This window comes from Dromiciops gliroides, chromosome 2 (genome assembly GCF_019393635.1).
Source record: "Dromiciops gliroides isolate mDroGli1 chromosome 2, mDroGli1.pri, whole genome shotgun sequence".
NCBI lineage: Eukaryota > Metazoa > Chordata > Mammalia > Microbiotheria > Microbiotheriidae > Dromiciops > Dromiciops gliroides.
In genome coordinates this window covers 29,645,384-29,665,742 of record NC_057862.1, presented here as the reverse complement: position 1 = coordinate 29,665,742, position 20,359 = coordinate 29,645,384, and the positions used below count along the sequence as shown (strand labels likewise).

The 20,359-nt window shown below is 41.0% G+C and overlaps 2 protein-coding genes across 3 annotated transcripts in view; one reads left to right on the top strand and one right to left on the bottom strand.

The window, feature by feature from the left end:
* LRRTM3 (leucine rich repeat transmembrane neuronal 3) overlaps positions 1-3,010 on the bottom strand; it is a 250,532-nt gene extending 247,522 nt beyond the window's left edge. The window contains exons 1-2 of the mRNA XM_043982625.1: positions 2,340-3,010; positions 446-1,980 (exon numbers count right to left, since the gene is read on the bottom strand). Coding sequence (XP_043838560.1) covers positions 446-1,980; positions 2,340-2,343 — 1,539 coding nt within the window. The 5' untranslated portion in view covers positions 2,344-3,010. The remainder of the gene's footprint in view (positions 1-445; positions 1,981-2,339) is intronic.
* The window catches only part of CTNNA3 (catenin alpha 3), a 2,043,451-nt gene that overhangs the window by 829,120 nt on the left and 1,193,972 nt on the right, over positions 1-20,359 (top strand). The gene's annotated exons all lie outside the window — the stretch shown is intronic.

The following is a 20,359-nucleotide window of genomic DNA, read 5'->3' as shown; positions in this document are numbered from 1 at the left end:
AGTCCCTTAGATGTGTTCAGTGAATTGCAAAGCAACTCCTCCCACCCTCAACTATATGCAGGTCTGGCCTGAAGGGAGCTGCATGACTGCAGATGTAGGGGATTACCCATGAAAGAAGTTTTATCTTAAAACAAGGGAGACTTTAATGAAATCAATGAAGGTTCTTGTACAATAGGGATTCTCCTAAACCTGGGAGCTCAGATTCCTTATAGATTGTGGTGTTTCAATTTCAATGAGTTGACTTTTTTTGGGGGGGGGAGGAATAAAAAACCCCTATCAGGGTTAAACTGAAATTGACATAGAACTTGGGGGGAGGAGGTTAGGGAGGAGAAATAAACAGGAAACATACACCCACTCACATACCCCCACATGTTTCCCTTCACAGTCGCAGTAGTTCAAGACAGCCCCACTATTTGCCAGCTCTCTTAGGACAAGGGATTCATACCTCACACTCCCTGGAGCCCGACTTGCTATATGTGCAGGGTCCTGTCCCATTCAGGAGCATCTCACTGGTCTCTGTGTTGGTGGGCTTGTAATCAACATAGAATTCCTGGGTGCTGGGGGTCATCTGCTTGAGGGACTGCCTTTTCTTTTTCCTATGCCTCCGCATGAGTGAACGCTGCTGCAGCTGCTTCATGCTAGCCGGGTACCGCTTCCAGGACACATAGATTACCAGCAGGATCACCAGGACGGACAGGAACAGGGCCACGCTGCCGGCGATGATCTTGTGGAAGGAGATGTGTTCTGTGTCTTCTGGGTCGGTCTCTGGACCTGGTTCGGTGGCCCCCACCGTGGGGGGGACAGGGGGCTTGCTCTCATGCTTGGGCCTGGGCAGCTTCGGTTTGAAGGTGGGTTTGGGCAGAGCCCTGGCCAGCTCGAACCTCTCTGTGGTACTTTTGCCACAGATGCTGTAATTTTTCACGGCATCGATCACATTCACCCCTTGTAGCTCTTTGGGGCTGGCACAGATGATGGTATTTTCCCTCAGCCCTTTGAAACTTTTCAGCCAGTTGACCAGGGAGCAAATATTCCTGCTGCATTCCCATATGTTCCCGGCCAGGCTAATGTCATTGAGGGATATCCAAGAATCTAAAATCTCTTGCCCAATAAATGTCAACTTATTGGAATCCAGGTTGAGGCGTTGCAAATTGGGGACACACTGGAAAACGCTGGGTCCACTGAAGGCTTCGATTTCATTCCCTGACAAATCCAGCCTTTGCAAGGAGCTCCAGGTCCAGGACATGGTTTGCCCTATGACACTGATTTTATTCCATTGCAAGTACAGGTTCTGCAGGCTGACCAGCCTAGGGAACAGTGCCAAGTTGAGCTTGGAAAACTGATTATGCTCTAGGTGAAGTTCTTTCAGGCGGATCATGCCTGCAAAGACATTCCTGGCCAGGCTTCGGATCCTGTTGTAGCCCAGGTCCAAGAGTTCCAGGTTGCGACAGTCCTGGAATATCCTCACAGGGATGGTTCTCAGGGAGTTGGACCGCAAATGTAAACTCAGCAGCTTCCGCAAGCCCCGGAATTGTTCTGATCCCAGAGACTGCAGCTGGTTATAGGACAGGTCCAAGTTCCGTAAATTGGTCACAGGTCTGAAGGTATTGTTAAGAAAATAGGAGATGCGATTGGAACTCAGAATCAACTCTTTCAGTCTGCGTATGCCATTAAAAGCATTCTCGTCTATATTGCTGATATGGTTGTGGTCTAGGTAAAGCCAGGTGAGCTGGTTGAGCCCTTTGAACTGGTTATATTTAAGTTTCTGAAGGCTGTTATAACGAAGGGATAGACCTAAACAGCCAGCAGATATACTTGAGGGTATCTCCTGTAATTTCTGAGATTCACAATATACCATTTTGCCTTCGCACCTACAGCCCTTAGGGCATCCTCGTTCAGCAGAAGAGAGCATTGTCAGTAACACAGTGGGAGCTATTACCAGGGCTACAGCTGATCCGCTCAGTAGCCTAATTACATTGAAACCTGGAAATAAAAACAACTTAGAAAAGTTATCCCCCCAAAAAAAGAATTCATGTTTTTTTTTTTCAATCAAGCAAAGGAAAAAAAAAACAACAACATTCAAGGATTTTTTTTTTTAATTCCAAATCAGGATCACCCAATTTAACAGCTAATAACCTCTCTGTCATTTAAAGAAAACCATCTTTTGAGATGGTTTAAAAGAGTTAAGCAAGGCATGTCTCTGGCAGGCAGTTGACTCTACAGTCACACAAGGCAAGACAATCTCTATGAGAATTAAGCCAGAATTTCTGTACAGGCTAGATAAATGTATCTATATACATATATTGCCACATTTTTTAAAGAAGAAAAAAAACAAAACATACCCATCCTTTGTGTTGTTCACAGGTCTTCCTTAGGTCCTTTGCTTTGGCTTAGGGTACCTCTAGCATGACAGCCCCTGTCAGCTGCACTGTCGTGAGTCAGGGCTCGCTGACACCCAGGAAGAAAAATTGGACCCCTTGGGAGATGGACCAATTTGGGCACATTATTCTTTGCCTGCCAAGCAGAACCCTCCAAGAACAAATAAATGCCAAGTGGGCATCCACTGCTGAAGTCGAGATTCCTCCTAGGTAATGGGATCTTCATGAATGTTACGTTTTTGCATCTTTACACTTTGGGGAGGGGGGGATAGAATGAAAGAAAAAAAAACACCCACCCAAACCTCCCCCTAACCACAACTGGCTTCTACAGTTTCTCCTTAGAGTAGAACATGCTGTCTTCCTTTGGGCCAGCTTCTCCTAGCTGAGCGACCACATCTGTATTCCATAGCCCAGCGGTTAGTTCTCTTAGGGAGCGCTGGCTTCGGCTGCAGAGCCGCTGCTTCCTGGGAGCAGAGAAGGCAGTAGCATCCCCTCTGGCTGCTGCTGCTGCGCGTCCGCCACCGTGCAGGAGCTCAGCTCCCTTCTGCAGCCTGGCATGCTGAACGCTCCCCCGACTGACTGAGTGACTGACTGTTGCTCTGGTCCCTGAGAATCCAGTCTTATGTAAAGCTGCCTCCAGTGGTGAAGTCTATTATGGGCATGTGCAGAAACAGGGGCCTCTTTTATCTTGCAAATGAGCAAGATCTCTGCTGGGAAATGAGGGATGACTGGGAGGCTCAATGGGGGTGGGGGGGGGGACGATTTGACCAAAAAGTGGCCACTTTTTCTTTTCCTGATTATTTCCGGGAGTCTCAGTTTTCCGGGGCTGGCTTTGATCTGTCAGCTTGATCAAGGAGAATTTTAAGGTCCTGGATTTAGATCAGGGAGGAACTTTAAGGATTATGTATTTCAGAGATTCTTAACCTTTTTTGGTGCGTGTCACGGATTCCCCTTAGCAATCTGGGAAAGTCTGTGAACTCCCCCCCTCCTTTTTTTTTTTAACATCACGTTTTTAAATGTATAAAACAAAATACATAAGATCACAAACAAAACCAAGAAAATTAAGTTAATGTTATCAAAATATTTTTAAAAAAGAAATAAACAGGTTCAGAGATCTCAGGTTAATAACGAACTTCTGATCTAGTCTAACTAGCCATCCCTCAACCTCTTTCCTCCCAACATCCCAAATGGAATGTTGAAGCTAAATCTCAGAGAGGGAAAGTAACTTTCCTAAGGTCTTACAGTAAATAAGGAACAGAGCCAGGTCTTGAGTGATGTTACAGTTGAAGGCTCTTGTGATTTGGAGCTAGAGGATCTGGGTTTAAATTCTACCTGTCATTACCTGTATGCCACTTCTCCTCCCTGGGTTTCAGTATCTTCACTTGTAAAAGAAGAGGACTGGGTTTAGATAGTCAACTTCAAGTCTAGGAACCTATGACCCTGGAAGGATAGGGAGAGGGATGTCACCTGTGATTCTACTAGTATAGGAAGTACCTAGGAGCTTGAAGAGACTTCCTCTTTCCCTGAAGGCTGGCACTGTCTCTGCAGTTTTCAGTCTTAGATAATTCCTTAGGGCAATAAGAAGTTAGCCAGAGTCCCAGAGCCAGAATGTGTCGGAGACTGGATGTGACCTCAGGTGTTCCTGATGGCAAGGGTGGCTTCTGTCCATGCTACCTGTCAGATCTCTAAACTATCATAAAAACGAGAGTCCAAATACAGAGCCCTTATTGGCTCCACCAAACCCTGTGTAGAGTTACTCTTGAAGCCCATGCAAGGTCATTTAATGAGCAGCATTCTTCTGGGGCTTAAGGGACTCATTGGCACTAAGTGAGGTGCTTTAAGAAACTGTATCAATTCATTTAGTTCATGCAGGTCCCATTAAGTGTGCTGAAGGGAGATTTCACTAAATGAGACTCTCATATAATAGCAGTAGCAGTGAAGAGCATCCCCCAGAAGCAATAAGAGTAATCCCATTGGACTTAATCAGTAAGTGTGTTCCCTACAAATGGGAAGACTTCTTTAAGCCAAAGCTGGCTAACCACTTGTCAGGGATATCATCAAAGGGAGTCCTAGCCAGGTTCAGGTTAGACTAAATGACTTCTTAGGTGCTTTCTAATTCAGAGAGTCACTGATTATACTCATTCTTACTTAGTGAGATCCCAGAGTTTTAATCTCTTTCACCTGACCACCCTTCAGCTGCTTGAACATGGATAGTCATAATATCTAGGTTGTGAGCATCTTCTGCCAGCCAATCTCCCCCCAAAGAAGCTTTCATTGAGCCCCTCCTATATGTAAGCTTTTGGGGACTCTTTTCTGAGGTCATCTATCTACTCTTTATGGGTTTCATTATTGAAATGAAATGGGGGCAGCTAGTTGGCAGAGTGGATAAAGCACCAACCCTGGATTCAGGAGGACCTGAGTTCAAATCCGGACTCAAACACTTGACACTCACTAGCTGTGTGACCCTGGGCAAGTCACCTAACCCTCATTGCCCTGCAAAAAAAAAAAAAATTAAATGAAAGCTTTTAAAGGGCAGGTACTACCCTGCCTTCCTTTCTTTGTATCTCTAACACTTATCACAGTCCTTGGCTTATACCAAGTGCAGAATGTATGTGTGATGACTGATTGATTACAGGGTTCTGTGTTTGGTGATGGAGAGAAAAAATGAAAAACAACAGCTTCTGTGCACAGAAAGCTTACATTCTTCATTCTAAAAGATCTAACCAGAGTTATGCTAGAACCAGCTCACACCAGCTCAGAGAGCTGTATTAGCTGTTCATAGTATCTACCTTAGGATCTAAGGAGAGACTGGATGCAAATTCCCCAAAGAACAAACAAAGCCCACTGTGTGAAACCTAAGGGAGCATCTTGAGGACTCCATCCAAAGGACTGTCAAAAGGTGTGTTACCCCTTTGTAACCTTGAGCCCACTTGCCTGTGGACTTTATATGTACTGATGGGACAATACTTCATGGATTTTAAGGAGGGTGTTTTCTACCAAGTGTTCATAATATGGTACTTCAGTAAATAAATGGTCCTTTTGAAATTATAAAATATATATGAGGGGCGGCTAGGTGGCACAGTGAATAAAGCACCGGCTCTGGATTTAGGAATACCTGAGTTCAAATCCAGCCTCAGACACTTGACACTTACTAGCTGTGTGACCCTGGGCAAGTCACTTAACCCCCATTGCCCCACCAAAAAAAAACCTCTCTCTCTCTCTCTCTCTATATATATATATGTGTGAAATATAAATATATGTAATAAATGAATGTTAGTATAGTTACATAAAGTTTTCTATACTACATAGTATTAAACAATATTTAATAAACATAAATTAATATTTATGTAAATACAATGTATATAATATATATAATCTATATTGTACATATGTTTCTCTTTTGAGATGTATTTTCTAGGCATGAGGCATGATCTGTACAGAGGAACAGAGGCAGGTGATAGGCTACTAAGTGTGCTGGTCGGTTTGTCTGGAACAACTACAACAACAATCACTAAAGTTTATATAGAATTTTAAAATTTGTAAAGCACCCCTTTACAAATATTATCTCACTTTATCTTCACAACAATTAGAGAAGACAGGTGCTGTTATGCCCATTTTCCAGATGAGGAAATTGAAGGAGACAGACTTAAGTGACTTTTCCAGGGTCACCCATCTGGTAAATGCCTGAGATTAGATTTGAACTCAGATCTTCCTGACTCTAGGTTCAGAGCTCTAGCCACTCTGGCATCTAGCTGCCCCTAAAAGAAGTGTGTGAAGAATAATGATAGTCATTAAGCTCAAGAAGGTAAGGTGCAACTAGCTTATATGAGGCTTTAAATGAGAAGCTGAGGATTTTGTATTTTATTGAAATGGTAATAGGGGACCACTGAAGTTTCTTGAACACTCAAGTGACACGCTTAGATTTGTTCTCTAGGATGATTATTTTGTCAATTAGGAGGCCGATAGATTGGAAAGGGGACAAGCAAGAAAATGAGAGTCCTTTGAAGAGGCTGTTAAAACAAATCAGAAGGTCCTGAACAAGAAAATGTACACATGCCTGGGGAGAAGGGGATGGATCTGAGAGACATCGTGGGGGAAGAATTGACACGACCTAGAAAATGATTAGATACAGTGGTTGAGAAAGTGATGCCAACTTTTGTGAACCTGGCTGGACCGGAAGCGTGGTTTTGCTCTCTTGAATATAGGGAATTTGAGAAAAGGCAGGGTGTTTAAAAAGGTCTCACACAGTCCGTGATCATACAGTACCTGTAGGTTTTGACTCCTTAAACAAATATGTTTCCAGTATATGGTTCTTTTTACTACTCTGTGCCACACCCAATATGTTCTGTCCACTTTTTTTTCTACATTTGATATAAAGATAATGAATCACATGTCAATGTAGAAATTTATAAAGTGAGCAAGGCACCACTGGCTATCAGCATCACCTCTGGGATTCCTAGTTCTTAAATCCTATAGACAACCAAAGATTAAATACTTAATCACAGGCAATTTTGTTATTGAGAATGCACCCCCTCCCAATTGTCTTGATTTCTTTTGCATATATTTTGTATCTTCTAAGATGTGTACACACGGTTTGCCTTAATGTTACATGAGATCCTTGAGGTCATGGGCTATATCTTCTTTGTCTTTGCATCCAAGGGACCTAGCATAGTGCCTTGGCTTTTAGTAGGTACTTATTGATTGACTGGTTGGGAGTTTTGAGGCAATGAACAATAGTATATGCTTTTGTTCTGCTATGGAAACTTTGATAAGTCAGTAAAATATAAGCTCCAAGAGGACACGGGTCTTATTTTTTGACTCTTTTTTTTTTGTTTGTTTGCTTGGTTTTGGTCCCCATATTTCTAGCACCCACCACAGAGCCTTGTATATATAGCTTATTTTTTTTTATATTTTAAATTTATTTTTAACATTGTTTTTTTTAATGAATTCCAAGCTGTCCCCCTCCCTCGATCCCCTCCCCATCTATCATGAAGGCAAGCAATACAACATCAATTATGCATGTAAAATCATACAGAACATATTTCCATTTCATCCATATTGCAAATAAAAGCAAGACAAATGAAGAAAGTAAAAGAAACCATACTTCCATTTGTACTCAGAGTTTATCAGTTCTCTCTTTGGAAGTGAATATAATTTTTCATTATGCTTCCTCCAGAATTGTCTTGGATTATGTTATTGATCAGAGTAGGTAGGTCTTTCACAGTTGATCATTACAATATAGATGTCCCTGTATACAGTGATCTTCTAGTTCTGTTCACTTTGCATCAATTCATATAGATCTTCCTAGGTTTTTCTGAAACCATTTCCTTTGTCCTTTCTTACAGAATAATTGTATACCATCACAACCACAAACCACAACTTTCTCAAGCCATTTCTTAATTGATGGATATCTGCTCAATTTTCAATTCTTTGCTACCACAAAAAGAGCTGTTATAAATATTTTTGCACATTTATGTCCCTTTGCTTTTTCTTTGATCTCTTTGGGCTGTAGACCTAGCAGTGCTATTCATATAGTCAGTTCTTAATAAATGGCTTTTCTTCATGTACTATATTAAATAAAATTAGTAGTTTGCTCTTTTACCATTCTTAATAAGAACCAGACTGTGTGGGACTCTAAATCATTATCTCTATATCTTAGAGCTAGAAGTGAATTCAATACCTCCGATATGCCTTTTTTTATTTGATAAATTAACTCTGTGAGAAAATATCGGGGTTTTGAGAGTCCCCAGAGGCCCCAGTCAGCCTGCCCTGACCTTTCTTAAGGTCAACTCAGAGTCAGGAAGTTACCTCATTGAAAATCACACCTACCTGAAAGCCTTGTTCCTGCTGGGTGGGGGTGGGGTGGGAGGGGTCTCTGAACTCTGACCTCAGCACGTTCTACTCAAGGACCACCCTTAAATCCAGTGAACCAATAGATTTGAGTGATGATAGACAGTTAACTTTGAACAATGTGTATGGACAGGCTCTGCTCCTGCCCTCAGCAAGCTTTCACAGACACTCACTCTCTTTGGCAGAGGAACAGGATGAGAGCAGATGCATCCCATTAGGGTTTCCCATTTTCTCTCTTCTCTCTCTTCTATTTCCTAGCTAGGCTTTCCTATCTTTCAGAGCCATGTGTGTTTTCTTTACTAGTACTTATTTTGCTTAAAAAATGCTTAATGCCCCCAAACTGGTTCAGTAGCCTCTAATTTCTAAGTAACAAATATATGATAAACCCCAGCTAAAATTCCCTACACTTGGGACAGAAATAGGGTGACCACATATAGTTTTACTTGCCACAATTCTCTCTTCACCTTCTAGATTCAACAATTGAGCAGGAATATCTTTTTAAAATAAAAAACCATTTTTATTTAAAATTTCAACTTCCAAATTCTATTCGTCTTTCTTTCTCTCCCCTTCCTCCTCCCTGAGGTGATAAGCAGTTATAGGTTATACATCTGCAATTATGTAAAACATTACCATATTAGTCATTTTTGTATAAGAAAACAAATTTTCAAAAAGAAAGTGAAAAATAACATGCTTCATTCTGTGTTCAGTCAATATCAGTTTTTTCTTTGAAAGTAGATAATATGCTTCATCATTAGTCCTTTGGGATTGTCTTGGATCATTGCATTACTGAGAATAGTTAAGTCATTCACAGTTCTTCATCAAACAATACTGATATCACAGAACAGGCATATCTTAAGCACCTAAACCACAGAGAAGGCGCCAATTTGCTTCCCCAATTGGGAAAGCCCTATGTCATTGAAATCATGCATGTAGTCCTCATCTCTAGTCTATCCCTATCTACTGTGGCAGTGTAAGGGCCTAAAATTCTAGCTGTGATGTCTAAAATTTAATGAGTAGTCGCCTTAAATTAGAAGCTTTAGCAAGAGTTTAGACTCTTAAGTATTTATTAAAGTGCATTAGAAGCTAGTGAAGAGGGGGCAGCTAGGTGGCACAGTGGATAAAACACTGGCCCTGGATTCAGGAGGACCTGAGTTCAAATCTGGCCTCAGACACTTGACACTTATTAGCTGTGTGACCTTGGGCAAGTCACTTAACCCTCATTGCCCCACAAAAACAAACAAACAAAAAAGAAGTACGTGAAGAGAGAGAGCTTGAGAACAGATTCCTTATAGCATGGAAACTCCTAGTTTAGATCTGTCCATTATAGCCAGAGAGAAAAACTTGCCTTTCCCTAACAGCTCACATGAAGTTCTTCCTATTCTGCCTGTCCCTGCCACCAAGTCACCATCTGGACATGAAAAGGCCACACTCCTCCGTGCTTCTCCCAGAAGCCTCCTGTCAAACAGGAAACAGGGCTGTCCACACACACACACAGCTCCAAGCTAATTGGCTGGTAACACTGATTGACAGGATCCACGGGCAGCAGACATCACTTCCGGACGCCAAAGTCATATGGTTTCTTTTCAGGCCAGAGCTCATAATGTCCCTCCTAACAGGGGGTGTCATTGCAATTCTCACAGCAGGCAGCATGTAAAATGTTGGGATTACAATTCTTTCTAAAAAAAAGAAGCTTATGCTCTGTCGAGGGGGAGGGAAAATGGGGGGGGGTAGATAAGTAAATACACACAAAGACATTTTAAGCAGAGCTTACATTACTAAATAGGAAAATCAGGAATTGTCACTTTTAGAAGTTCATGCTTTAGCTCAGTCTTGAGGAGAGTGACATGAGGAGGGAATGCATTCTAGGTGTGGGAGATAGTCTGTAAAAAGTCCTCAAAATGAGAAATGGGATGCCGTGTACCAGGAACAGCATGTATGCAGGGCTGGCTCAAACACAGAGTGTGAGGGAGTTGGGAGAAGAATGTATAATCAACCTGGAAAGATGTTTGGAGCCAGATGGTGAAGGATTTTAAAGGCCCAAAACAAGAGACTCTATTTTATCCTAAAGGCAATAGGGCTCTCTTCAAGTTTCTTAAATATAATATGGGGGACTGAATCAGAGTTTGGTTTTAGACATCACAGTGTGGAGGAAGTGTGGAGGATGCATTGGAAAGAAGAGAGGTTGGATATGAGGAGTCAACCTGAGAGATTCTGATGACAAAATCCTAGGGTCATCAGATGAATGGAGAGAGGAGGGCAGATGTGAAATATGCGATGGAGCTAGACATGACAACACTTGGCAAGCCATTGGATATGGAAGTTGAATAAGTCACAAGTGAAAGGATACCACCAAAGCTGTAAATAAATGTTGGTGACTGGAACAATAGAAATAAGGAAGTTAGGAAGATAGGTAGGCTTAAGGCAGAAGAATAGAAGCTTTGAATGGGATCTAATATAACACCCTGGAGGGGAGGAACTTTCGTTTTTGTCTCCGTCACTAGGCCTGGAACACAGCAGCTATTTAATAAATGTTTGTTATTTGCGCATATTGAATGTGAGAAATCTATCCTGTTGCAGATGTGTGGCAGGTAGTTGTAGAGAGGAGACTGGACCTTGTAAGAGAAATGAGAGCATGATATGTGAATCTGGGAGTCATCTGGAAAGGACACAATTCTTCTTTCTCTGAGGTTTAGCGATATGACTTGCTCAAAGTTTAACCATGAAAAAGAGGCCCATGGGGGAGTGGGAGGTTCTCCTTTTTGGTACCTCGGTTTTTTGGGGGCACATATGGGGTGTTCAGGGAGGACTAGCTCCTCTGTGTGAGCGCTTGCTGAGCTAGGGCTGCTCAGCCACCTCTGGTGTCTACCTCTCACCCAACTCTCACTTGTGGTTCCAAGAATCTAGAATGACCACACCCCAGTAAAACCATCTTATCAGGGGCAGCTACGTGGCACAGTGGATGAAGAATCAGCCCTGGATTCAGGAGGACCTGAGTTCAAATCCAGCCTCAGACACTTTACACTTACTAGCTGTGTGACCTTGGGTAAGTGACTTAACCCTCATTGCCCCGCAAAAAGAACCAAAACCAAAAACCAATAAAATCCAAAACAAAACAAACAAGCAAAATCTTAGCAGATAGGCTAACTCGGGTTGAGGGTAACCAAGGGGTTTCAAACTCATTTCTAAATTAAGGAGGTGTCTATCCCAAGCATGTGAAGACTTCCTCCCACAGAATGGGTGAATGAGAACAACTTGTTGCAGTGGCCATGAAGGAGGCTGAAACAAGTCCTTGGTAGCAGAGAACTGGGTCGGACACAGAAGATATGAAGGTCACCCACAGCATCCTGGGCCATCATCAGTCATCTTAACTTCTGTCCGGCCACTGGACTTCAGTGACTCTGGAAGAGAGAGAGGCTGATGACTTTGTGCATCTCTGCTTCATTCAAATCCAGTTCACGGGCAGCTAGATGGTGCAGTGGATAAAGCACTGGCCCTGGATTCAGGGGGACCTTAGTTCAAATCTGGTCTCAGACATTTGACACTTAGCCCTGTGACCCTGGACAAATCACTTAACCCTCATTGCCCCACCAAAGGAAAAAAAAAATCCAGTACAAGTCAAGTCATCACTCCATAATGTCACTGGTCCCCTTTGAAAATGAAGAACAAACAACAACATTGTGGTTTCTTGTAGACCATGAGACTGTATTTCTGGATTTATAGCTCGGTTTTGACTTTATATTCTATTTTTTCCCAAATTTTAGCTATTGTTTTTATTAAGATTATTTTTAAATCATAAAAGTATTTTATTATTTTCCAGTTACATGTAAAGATAGTTTTCAGCATTTGTTTTCATAAGATTTTTAGTTTCAAATTTTTCTGTCTTCCTCCCTTCCCTTTCCCTTCCCCAAGACAGAAAGTAATCTGATATAGGTTATATATGTACAATCACATTAAACATATTTCTGCATTAGTCATGTTGTGAAAGAAGAATCAGAACAAAAGGGAAAAACCTCAAAAAAGAAAAAAAAAGTAGAGACAGTATGGTTCAATCTGCATTCAGAATCCACAGTTCTTATTTCTGGATGTGGAGAACATCTTTCAAAAAGAGTCCTAGGAGGGGCAGCTAGGTGGCACAGTGTATAAAGCACTGGCCCTGGATTCAGGAGGACCTGAGTTCAAATCTAGTCTAAGATACTAGATACTTGCTAGCTGTGTGACCTTGGGCAAGTCACTTAACCCTCATTGCCCCGCAAAAATTAAAAAAAAAAAAATGTGATATTTAGGGGCAGCTAGGTGGCACAGTGGTTAGAGCACCGGCCCTGGAGTCAGGAGTACCTGAGTTCAAATCCGGCCTCAGACACTTAACACTTACTAGCTGTGTGACCCTGGGCAAGTCACTTAACCCCAATTGCCTCACTAAAAAAAAAAAAAGAGTCCTTGGGAATTGTCTTGGATCATTACATTGCTGAGAAGAGTGAAGCCTATCACAGTTTATCATAACACAATGTTGCTGTTACTGTGAGTAATGTTCTCCTGGTTCTGCTCACTTCACTCAACATCAGTCTGCTTAAGTCTTTCCAGGTTTCTCTGAAATCTGCCTGCTCATCATTTGTTACAGCACAATATTCCATTACATTCATATACCACAACTTGTTCAGCCATTCCCCAATTGATGGGCATTCCCTCAATTGCCAATTCTTTGCCACCACAAAGAGAGCTGCTATAAATATTCTTGTAGGGGGCAGCTAGGTCGTGCTGTGGATAAAGCAACGGCCCCAGATTCAGGAGTATTTGAGTTCAAATCCGGCCTCAGACGCTTGACACTTACTAGCTGTATGACCCTGGCAAGTCACTTAACCCCCATTGCCCCGCAAAAACAAAACAAAAAAACAACAACAACAACAAAAAAGAAAATATAAATATTCTTGTACATGTGGGTCCCCTTACCTTCCCTTTTCTTTTCTTTTAAAACCTTTTCTTCCCCTTCCCTTTTCTATGATCTCTTTGGGATACAAACCCAGCAGTGGAACCCCTGGGGCAAAGGGTATGCACAGTCCCATAGCCCTTTGGGCATAGTTCCAAATTTTGGCTTTACATTCTTAGGGAAACACTGTTGAGCATAACTATGTTGTCTTTACTTTTTATTTTCTTTCTTGAGGCAGATAGTTATACATCAATTGTGTTGGCAAAACAAGAGAATACTCCATATAAAAGGACACCCCCCCCAGTTCTATATCCCTACAATTGCTTCTTTTTAAAAAAAATTTTTTTTTTTAATTTAAGGGAGGCAATTGGGATTAAGTGACTTGCCCAGAGTCACACAGCTAGTAAGTGTTAAGTATCTGAGGCTGGATTTGAACTCAGGTACTCCTGACTCCAGGGCCAGTGCTCTATCCACTGCACCACCTAGCCTCCCCCCTACAATTGCTTCTTAGGAGCAGTATGGTGTGGTGGCTGCAGTGATAGACTTTTCATCACAAATACCAGGCTCTGATCCCTACTTCAGATGTTTACTTTGCTATGTAAACTTGAGGGAAATAAGTCACATGACCACTTTCAATTTCAGCTTCCTCACCTGTAAAATGGGGATAATAATAGCACCTTTCTCCCAGGGCTCTTGTGAAGATCAAATGCCAAGATTGTTGTGACCTGCTTGACAACTCTTTAAGTACCATATATGCCTTCTGCCAGGAGGCATAGTCGAGAGTATTAGGCCTGCAATCAGGAAGATCTGAGGTCATATAGGACTTCAGACACTCACTAGCTAGCTGTGTGACCCTGGGCAAATCCCTTAATTCCTTCCTGTCTTAGTTTCCACATCTGTTAAATTGAAATACTAATAATGCCTACCTCTAAGGGTTGTTGAAATAAGGTCATTGTGAAGTACTTAGCACAGTGCCTGGTATAGTAAGCTTTATAGAAATGTTCATTATTTTGGCTACAAATGTGGAAATATATGAATTGAGTTTGAAGATTAGCCAGAAGGCTATCTCCCCAACTATGGTGTAAGCTTCTTTAGGGAAAGGGGCCATGTGTTAGTCCCATTTTTTTCCCTCCATAGTGCTTAGCACAAAGATTGATACATTATAGATGCTCAATGTATACTTAGTTGCATGCTTGAATGAATGAAACAGGTAGAATAGTGAATGCTGAGCCATGGATATTATACGAGAGAATTTAAGTTGTTTTGAGACTGCAGAGGACAGACACCATGACTCAAGAATTGGCAAAGCTTCAGTCCTGGAAACCATGACCCTAAGAATGGGGAAAACGTCCAACCCCTCAATATCTCCCCTAATGACTAGGAAAATCCAACGATGTGAGATCCTTTACTTCTTTTTTTTTTTCAACTTTTCAAAGCCCCCAACTAACTAATTATCCCTGGTGGCAGGGGAGGGTTGAGTTGGAGGTAAGGAGGAGTACCTTACCTCTTTAGGAGATAGAATTTTAGGGAGATTTATGACCACTAGCTAAAAACAAAGATCTTTAAATGACTGGGAACAGGGAAGGGCACCGGAGCAGAAGAGAGGGTGTGCTTAAAGAAGAGTGTTGGTTGTTTGGTTGTTTGGCTGTTATCCTTCATTCTTAAAGAGCACTCACATGACATCACTTTGTCAGAGTCAAGGTACAGCATGTCCAGCTGTGGCTGATCAGACTAATATGGGTTCAGAATCCTCTACCACAGGTCAGGCACAAATAATGACAACAAAGGTGAATATCATGAGTTTGCTGATCAGGGATCACTATGGCATCTGGTCCAGGGAAATAAAAATCATATTTGAGAAGGGTGCTTCTATTCCTTATATAGAAGACAGTTTGGAGATGTCAGCAAAAAGACCATGTAGGAAGTTTCGGTGAGGGTTGTTACATGTATAAAACTTACATAAGTAAGTCAGAACAATGGCTATAGAGTGAGGTTTGTTTGGGGCTCAGCAATTCTTTGTGTGTGTGAAGCAATTGGGGTTAAGTGACTTGCCCAGGGTCACACAACTAGTAAGTGTTAAGTGTCTGAGGCCAGATTTGAACTCAGGTCCTCCTGACTCCAGGGCCACTGTGCCACCTGGCGGCCCAGGGGCTCAGCAATTCTTGAAGGCTGTCTACTAAGGAACAGAGGAGTTGCAATCTGCTTCAATGTAGGGAGTAATCATAATGGGAAAATCATGCATACATTCATAGTAATAACTGACGTTTATATAGTGCTTATAAACCTTACATCATTTGGTCCTTAGAACACAAGGCAGTAAAGGAGACATTAGGACCCTTAACTTGCCAACCATCAAACAGGGTGTATGTAGCTGTGCCCGAGTCTTCTTAATTCTAAGACCCCAGTGCTCTTTCTACTATATCTCACTGTTTCTCAATCATTGAATGATGAATTTGAATATACCAAGACACAGCCCTGGTACCCAAAGAGCATAACTTAACTTCTCAAACAGGAAACCATTCTTAAAATTCTTTCTAAAACATAATATCTTTTCCTTCCAAGAAAGTTGATTAGTTCCAATTTCCCTTTAGTGGAAGCAAAATTATAACCCATTATGTACTTTGCTACTTCTTTCACACCTACAGAACAAGCCGCAAACTCTCTGACAACCCTTATCTTCTTTTAGCATTGAAACTTCTTATAAATTGTATGGCCACAGGGAAGTATCAGGTATCCGGAAGCATTTGCATTTCTTTTAATTTGAGCTTGGAGAGCTTCAAACCACTGAACAGATTTGGCTTTAATTGGGTAAACAAATTCATACCCAGAATGACCCCTTAATGCCAAGTTTCTGTCCAGAGTGAATTGAACAGTCAAATTATAAACTTAGAAAATAGGGTTTAGAGAAGTACTGATCTTTATTGAGAGTCTTTGGGATTTGAACATCATTTGAATTAACTCTGAATCTAATTCTCTTTTCCTCCATTGGATGGCATTTTATTGGGTCCCTAGACAATTCACCCCAGGTCAAAGATACTCTATGTCTGTATTAAGTCAAAATACCATTTCTCCTGAGCCCCCACCAATATTTTTAAATTTTCTAGTTAGCCAGAGGACACAATTAGTTCAAAGCAAAGATTTAAACAGATATCATACTAAGAAAAACAACACGAGCATTTTCCCCATAAATGTAGGCCATACTTTCCAACAATTACACACATAAACAATGGGAAGATCATACATACTTGTGAAATTCATGTGGAGGGGCAATCTTATTGGGAACACATGTGGTCAGTACAAAATATGGAGTGGCAACTCCATAAACCTTCAGAGATATTTGCTGATTTATGGAAAGATGAGGCAGGGCCATTGATCACTTCTGATGGTGTTATTATGCTGCTTCTACCAGAATGGCTTGCCACTAACCTAAAGTGATGAATATTATCTGCCCAGTGGTGCTTTGCTGGTCTTGTGGTAACACTTGACTTTGCTATGAAATGGTTGTGGAATAGGTTGTCTGATTCTAACCTCTGACTTTAGTAGAGTCTTCCACTGATGTGCCAACTTTCCCATAAAAGGATGAATGGGTTCTACCAACGCTCTTTTATCTCAAAGCCTAGAGGCTTCAGGTCTTTTGGGGAGCAGACCTTTCACATACCTAGCACAAGACTCTGGCTAAAAATAATAAAATATCTCTCAGTTGTTTATCCACCTCATAAAAAAGAGAAATCCATCAATTCTCAGAGACTTGTTTATGGTCAGTCTTTTCTCCCTAAAAGGTCTCCAGACTCTAGGGTCTTTTGTAACTCAGAACATCTATTCACCTAAATCTAGCCTCACGTAAATGTGAAATTATGAGACGCAAATGCATTTAATCTGTTGTGGCATTACAGGATTTTAGATATATAGCTAGAAGACACATCAGAGACCATTTATTCAGGGGAAGCTAGGTGGTGCAGTGGATAAAGCACTGGCCTTGGATTCAGGAGGACCTGAGTTCAAATCCAGCCTCAGACACTTGACACTTAACTAGCTGTGTGACCCTGGGCAAGTCACTAAACCTTCATTACCCTGCAAAAACAAAAACCAAGACCATTTATTCAAACACTTATTTATAGGTAAAGACAGTGAGAACTTGGGAAGTTAAATAACTCATCCACTGTCACATCAGTGTTAAGCATTAGAAGCAGGATTTGAATCTAGATCCTCTGACTCTGATACCATTATATCCCATTGTTTTCTTTCTTTGAGTCACACTTGCTCCTGCCTTCTATGAATACCCTCTCTGTCTCAACCATATATATGAGTGATATCAAACTCGAGGACCACTGGCCCCAAGTTGCCCATGATAATCCCAGTGTAACTGAACTAGATTAAAATGTAATTGTAAATGTTTAACAAACAAAAGAAAACTACAATATAAATAATACTAATTTCTGTTATGTTTTTAAGTCAATAGGTAGCCTAAAGCATTTGGGACTATTAGTGTTTGACACTACTGTTCTATATGACTTTGGGTCAGAAATTATTATTACTACCACTTAATTTCTGATTACTCCGTGCCCCCCATTCCTTCAGAATCACTTTAAAATCTGCTTTTTCTACAGATACTGTTAAGGGCTAAAATTCTAGCTAAACTGTCTAAAATATCTAATGAGTGGTCGGCAATAAATTATAAGCTTTAGCAAGTTAGACTTTTAAGCATTTATTAAGGAGAGTAAGAATTTGGTAAAGAGAGAAGAAAAGGCCTAGATTCCTATCTATTAAAGGGAAAGCACATTTCTAGCTGCCTTCTCCATCAGTGTCCCCAGGAAAAAGAGAGCGAGGCAGAGCACACGGCTCCTCCTTCCTCCTCCCACCAGCAAACGTCACTTCCTGACACCAAAGAAAAGATGCATGATCCTGCCCTCAAAGACCTTCCTTCATGGCGGAGCTTTCCTATAGTAAGTCTCCAGCAGGTGGTGTCATTCCAATCATTACAAGGATGGTGTCTGAGATGAACTGATCATTTTAACTCTGTGATTCATTTATTTGTTTTAGCTTCCCAGGCAAATAAAAGACAGAAAGAAAGCAAGGAATACACATTCCTAGATGAAGCCATGCAGAAGCATCAATGCTTCCTACAAACTTCTGTTCCAAATTCCCAATTTTATCATGTACACATTGTTGTGCCACAGGCTTTCCCAACTCAGAACCTTTCTACATCAATTTAAATGAACAAACACTTCCTTCTTGACCACAAAAGATCCTAATTATCGACCAAGAAGGGACTTTCACTTTCTCCTGCTGGAACCTCTTCATTGACTCCCAGTGAGGGAAATTGTCAAAGGCCACACAATTAGCAGGATTAGGTTTCCAGCCCAATTTCTCCACCTCTTGATAGGGTTGGTGTCTTTCCACTGCCCCTTATTGTGTAATAATAACACTTTAAAGAGATATTGACAGAGAGCTAGACCTGTGATGTCACTGGCATAGGGAGCATCCACGTCATGAAGTTCTTTTGCTGATGTAAATCAGAACCGGTGCTGCAATGTTGAGTCTTGGAGAGTGGCCTAGATAAGGAGAAGTTACATGCCTTATCTAGGGTCACACAGCTAGTAAGTTTCAGAGGAGGGACTCAAATCCAGCTCCTTGTGCTTTTGAGGGTGGCTCTTTATCCATGAAGTCAGACTGTCTCACAACCACATTAAAATATTTTATAACCACCAGTCTTATTTTTAGGAGTATCAACACCTCACTATCATTCCACAGAGCAATCCAACATCTTCAATAAAATATACAGATAGCAGGTTAATATTTAGATTTTATAGTAAGAAAATCTGTAGCAAAAACCCAGAACATTATTCAGGTTGTCCTGTGGAAGGAGTGTATTGTCAATAAGGCTTAGGAGAGAACTTTGCATTTTTCTTGAACCAGAAGCATAGAATATTAAAAGATAAAATTATTTAGGAGTTGTTCCCTGTGGAGTTCAGTCTAGGGTAGCTGAGGCCTTTGGATTGGAGCAAACAGGTCCTGAAGTCAGGAAAACTCATCTTCATGAGTTCAAATCCATCCTCATAAATTTATTAGCTCTGTGACTCTAGGTAAGTTACTTAACCCTGTTTGCCTCAGTTTCTTCATCTGTAAAATTAGCTAGAGAAGGAAATAGCAAACCATGCCATATTTTTGCCAAGAAGACTACAAATGGGGTCACAGAGAGTCAGGTGTGACTAAAGTGAATGAACAATACCAACAAAGCAGGTCCTGGGGACAGGGTTCACTTATGGATAGTGACTGGGTCATTGCCCTTGAATCCTATGGTAGAATCTAAACTCCTTGAAGGCAAGGACTGTTTTTCCCCCATTTTGTTTTTATATCCCTTAGATCTTTCAGAGTGTCCTGTGCATCGTAGGTACTTCATATATTCTCATTGTATGAAATTGTCAGATTTGTGGAAAATTAGATGATTCATGTTACCAAAGATAATTTATAGGAAGTATTGAGAATAGTCCTTCCACAGAATAAATCCAATTCCACATAATACAAAAGAACTTCTCTGGAGCAGGGTTTTTAAAACTTTTTCCACTGGAAATCCCTTTTTGCCCAAGAAATTTTTACATGACCCTGGGTATGTAGGTATATAAAATAGGTATACACAACTTTTTCCTGTTGCCAAATTTTTCACTGCCCCCACATTCAGTTAGAAGACCCCATATGTGGTTGTGCCCCAGAGTTTAAGAAGCTTTAGAGTAAATTGGAGAATGTACAAATTCAATTTGATATATATATATATATTTTGAAGTTTATTTTTATTTATAATATGTCTAAATTGTAGATATAACATGGTGTCATGGATAGCTCTTGGCTCAGAATCAGACAGTTTCCATCTGTGATATTTACCAGCTGTGCAACCTTTGAAAAGTCATTTAACATCTTGGTGATTCAAGCAAGTCCCCAGGACTTTCCTAGTCATAGATGGTTTGTGATCTACCCTGGTAGTAGAAAGTTCCTACACAAGGAGAGCTGAGGAAATATCAGGCCATTTGCATATTCAGATTGTTAAATTATGCCTATTCTGTGTCTCAGTTTCTTCATTTGTCAAATAATAGAGTTGAACTGGGTGATTTCTAGGAACCATTCCAGCTCAAACTCTCATGATTTTAAGGAATGCTAACATTAGATCAATTGTTCAGGAACTATCTAGGATATTAGACTTTAATCCAGAAAGAAA